This window comes from Pygoscelis adeliae, unplaced genomic scaffold (assembly GCF_000699105.1).
Source record: "Pygoscelis adeliae isolate BGI_AS28 unplaced genomic scaffold, ASM69910v1 Scaffold47, whole genome shotgun sequence".
Taxonomy (NCBI): domain Eukaryota; kingdom Metazoa; phylum Chordata; class Aves; order Sphenisciformes; family Spheniscidae; genus Pygoscelis; species Pygoscelis adeliae.
Genome location: NW_008825255.1, coordinates 1,519,119 through 1,523,158, shown reverse-complemented (window position 1 = coordinate 1,523,158; position 4,040 = coordinate 1,519,119). Strand labels below are relative to the sequence as shown.

The 4,040-nt window shown below is 43.5% G+C and overlaps 1 protein-coding gene across 1 annotated transcript in view; it reads right to left on the bottom strand.

Annotated features, from left to right (window-relative positions):
* LOC103921476 (chromosome unknown open reading frame, human C5orf42) overlaps positions 1-4,040 on the bottom strand; it is a 66,388-nt gene that overhangs the window by 44,110 nt on the left and 18,238 nt on the right. Inside the window, exons 15-16 of the mRNA XM_009329455.1 lie at positions 2,389-2,576; positions 1,486-1,642 (exon numbers count right to left, since the gene is read on the bottom strand). Coding sequence (XP_009327730.1) covers positions 1,486-1,642; positions 2,389-2,576 — 345 coding nt within the window. The remainder of the gene's footprint in view (positions 1-1,485; positions 1,643-2,388; positions 2,577-4,040) is intronic.

The following is a 4,040-nucleotide window of genomic DNA, read 5'->3' as shown; positions in this document are numbered from 1 at the left end:
GATGCGGGTCCCAGCCAGCACAGGAGCAGTCAGGCTGGAGCAGTCAGATGGACCACCATCTCATGTGGTCTACCTGGACTTCAGTAAGGCCTTTGACACCGTCTCCCACAGCATTCTCCTGGAGAAGCTGGCGGCTCACGGCTTAGACAGGTGTACTCTGCGCTGGGTCAAAAACTGGCTGGACGGCCGGGCCCAGAGAGTTGTGGTAAATGGAGTTCAATCCAGTTGGCGGCCGGTCACGAGCGGTGTTCCCCAGGGCTCAGTATTGGGGCCAGTTCTGTTTAATATCTTTATCAATGATCTGGATGAGGGGATCAAGTGCACCCTCGGCAAGTTTGCAGACGACACCAAGTTGGGTGGCAGTGTTGATCTGCTCGAGGGTAGGAAGGCTCTGCAGAGGGACCTGGACAGGCTGGATCGATGGGCCGAGGCCAACCGTATGAGATTCAACAAGGCCAAGTGCCGGGTCCTGCACTTTGGCCACAACAACCCCATGCAGCGCTACAGGCTTGGGGAAGAGTGGCTGGAAAGCTGCCTGGCGGACCTGGGGGTGTTGGTCAACAGCCGGCTGAACATGAGCCGGCAGTGTGCTCAGGCGGCCAAGAAGGCCAATGGCATCCTGGCCTGTATCAGCAATAGTGTGGCCAGCAGGAGTAGGGAAGTGATCGTGCCCCTGTACTTGGCACTGGTGAGGCCGCACCTCAAATACTGTGTTCAGTTTTGGGCCCTTCACTACAAGAAGGACGTTGAGGTGCTGGAACGTGTCCAGAGAAGGGCAACGAGGCTGGTGAAGGGTCTGGAGAACAAGTCTTATGAGATTCGGCTGAGGGAACTGGGGTTGTTTAGCCTGGAGAAAAGGAGGCTGAGGGGAGACCTCATTGCTCTCTACAGCTACCTGGAAGGAGGTTGTAGCGAGGTGGGTGTCGGTCTCTTCTCCCCAGTAACAAGCGATAGGACGAGAGGAAATGGCCTCAAATTGCACCAGGGGAGGTTTAGGTTTGATATCAGGAAAAATTTCTTCACCGAAGGTGTTGTCAAGCACTGAACAGGCTGCCCAGGGAAGTGGTTGAGTCACCATCCCTGGAGGTATTTAAAAGATGTGTAGATGAGGCGCTTAGTGACATGGTTTAGTGGTGGACTTGGCAGTGCTAGGTTAACAGCTGGACTCAATGATCTTAAAGGTCCTTTCCAACTTCAATGATTCTACGCAATGGATAACATAATTCAACTGCACACGTCAAACTATTAAGTCTAAATACCAAAAATATTTTCAGTAATCAAAAGATGCAAAACATCAGTCCCACACACAGACACACACAGCCCCCTCAACAAAAATATCTGGAAAAACTAAGTTATTTTATCTTTACAGTTAATGGTGCTGAAACTATAAATCACCAAGTTAAATCGTAACAGACAGCATTGATATACATTAAAAAAATTATAAGAGTTAAGCACAGCAAATTAAACTGCTTTAAGAAAAAATACCTTGTTTGATGTGAAGTGGATGCAGGATGTCAACGTTGTGCGGGGGAAAGATATAGAGCAGCTGATTTGTGAAATAAGCGGCCATGAATCGTGCCATGGATTGAACGACAGCCATAGCAGTTTCAGTATGAACATCTGTTACCATCCATAGTTCATGCTGAAAATACTTGGTATCTAAAAAACCAGATATTAATTTAAAACATTATGAGGAAAATGATTTTAAATTGGAATGCTAAAATTGTTTAATCACAGCTTATAAAATGTTTTTTAAAAATAAGCAAACTATGGTATTACTTCGTTTCTTGACAAGCTTTCAGGACTTAGAGCTTAATCTTTTACACTAATTACACATTATATTAATATTAGAAGACTTTTATACTAGGTTTTTAATGACTAGAGATGGACCTCTAGTATCTAAATTTAGATCAGCGCTGAGTAAAAAAGACTGTTTAAATTTGGAAATTTAGATTTCATACTCTGAAATAGAGGAAAAAAGTTACAAGCATCTGCAAAAAAATCCCACTGTCAATTTAGGACTGGTGACCAATCTAAAATCCACTATTTTATCATATCGTATCATAAAAAAATGTTAAATCAATATAAAATGAAATCACATAATTTCCCCCTTATTTTTCTTATCCAAAGGCTTTCCTTGAGCAGATTAGAATCGAAAAACATTTAACAGGCCATGCTTTCACTATTAATTATACAATTAAAGTTGTCTAAACACTTACTCCAACAAGTGCAGCTGAAAGAACACCCAAGGATCAGAAAAAGATCTTTAAAGTCACTGAAAACAGACTTCAGTCCAGTGTAAAGAGAAAAGCATGCTGTAAAGCGTGTTTGTGATGGCACAGAAATTAGATACTAGGTTATTCAAACAGTATCAACATACCTTATCACACTTTCATGCAATATGAACATACCAGAAAATTTTTCCATCTGACGCACTGAGAGCTGCGTTCGCCTTAGAATCTCTCCTACCAGATGATCACAGAGTCCCTGAGCCTCACACAAGTTATACTGATACAGGTGGCAAAATAATATCGCAAGATAATATCTACTCTGAAGAAAACACGTTCTTTTTCCTCCTGCATTAAAAGCGAAAAAAAGGGCAGAAGTCCATTTGGAAAAGAAACAATAAACACAAAACCAGACACAGCAGGTTTTAAAGTACTAGTTCCTCTTTCTCCAGAAACATATCAATGTAAACATATACTGAGAAGAAGCAGAACTCAGGAGCAGCTATTTTAGGAGATATGATCCTCCTACAACCTCTAAGTTACTAGTGAGTTAATGCTCACCCACAACAGTTTTACTTCTAGAGATCTGACAGTTTTCAGAACTGCCAGTGTTGTTGTGGTTTAAGCCTGCAGGCAGCTAAATGCCACACAGCCATTCGCTCACTCCCCTCCCCTGGTGGGATGGGGGAGAGAATCAGAAAAAGGTAAAAACTCGTGGGTTGAGATAAAGACAATTTAACAGGACAGAAAAGGAAAGGAAAATAATAATGATAAAAGCGTATACAAAACAGGTGATGCACAATGCAATTGCTCACTATCCGTGACCGAGCAACAGCTGCGCCCCCCAGCCAACTCCCCCAGTTTTTTTGTTCAGCGTGATGTCATATGGTATGGAATATCCCTTTGGCCAGTTTGGGTCAGCTGTCCTGGGTGTGTCCCCTCCCAGCTTCTTGTGCACCTCCGGCGTCCTTGCTGACAGGGCAGTACAAGAAGCTGAAGAGTCCTTGACTGGTGTAAGCACTACTTAGCAACAACTAAAACATCAGTGTGTCATCAACATTATTCTCATACTAAATCCAAAACACAGCACTGTGCCAGCTACTAGGAAGAAAATTATTCCAGCTGAAACCAGCACAATATCCACCCCTTATTCTATACCATCTACGTCATGCCCAGGTCCCACACTTCCCAATACAACCCTATTAATCACCACCACTTCTCCTGTCTTTTGATATATAAACACAGATAGCATTCCCTTAGTCTATGGGCCATCCCTCTAAAATGTCCGTTGACTTCATTTAGACCACCATGACTTTGGGCTCCATCTGTCATAACAGTCCTTCAGGGCAGGAGAGATGGTGTGTGGTGTTGGATTGTTGCATGCTGAACCCAGTTCTGGTTCCATCACTGCTGCACTTTGCTCAGTTTCATCAAAATTCATTCTTCATTAATTTGGGCGATTCTTACTGTGATACCATTGGTATGGCATATAGCAACCATAGTAGTGATGACATACAGTATTATATAGCAATTAACATAATACAATTCAGATCATTGGCTATTCTCACCCAAAATTAAATCCCCTTGAGGTACACATCGGACTTCCCCATCCTCCCACATCACTCACCAAGTGCACCCAGGTCCTTGAGCAAAAGTAATCCCACGGATGGGTTTGCCTTTGCCTGAGGCAGGAATAACCCAGACTGTCTTCCCCAGCATATTTTTTACGTGCACCACAGGGACTTTACCCCCTTCTACAGTACGTAGAAGTTTTGACTGGGCAGGGCCAGCTTGATTGGCAGATCTCCCAGT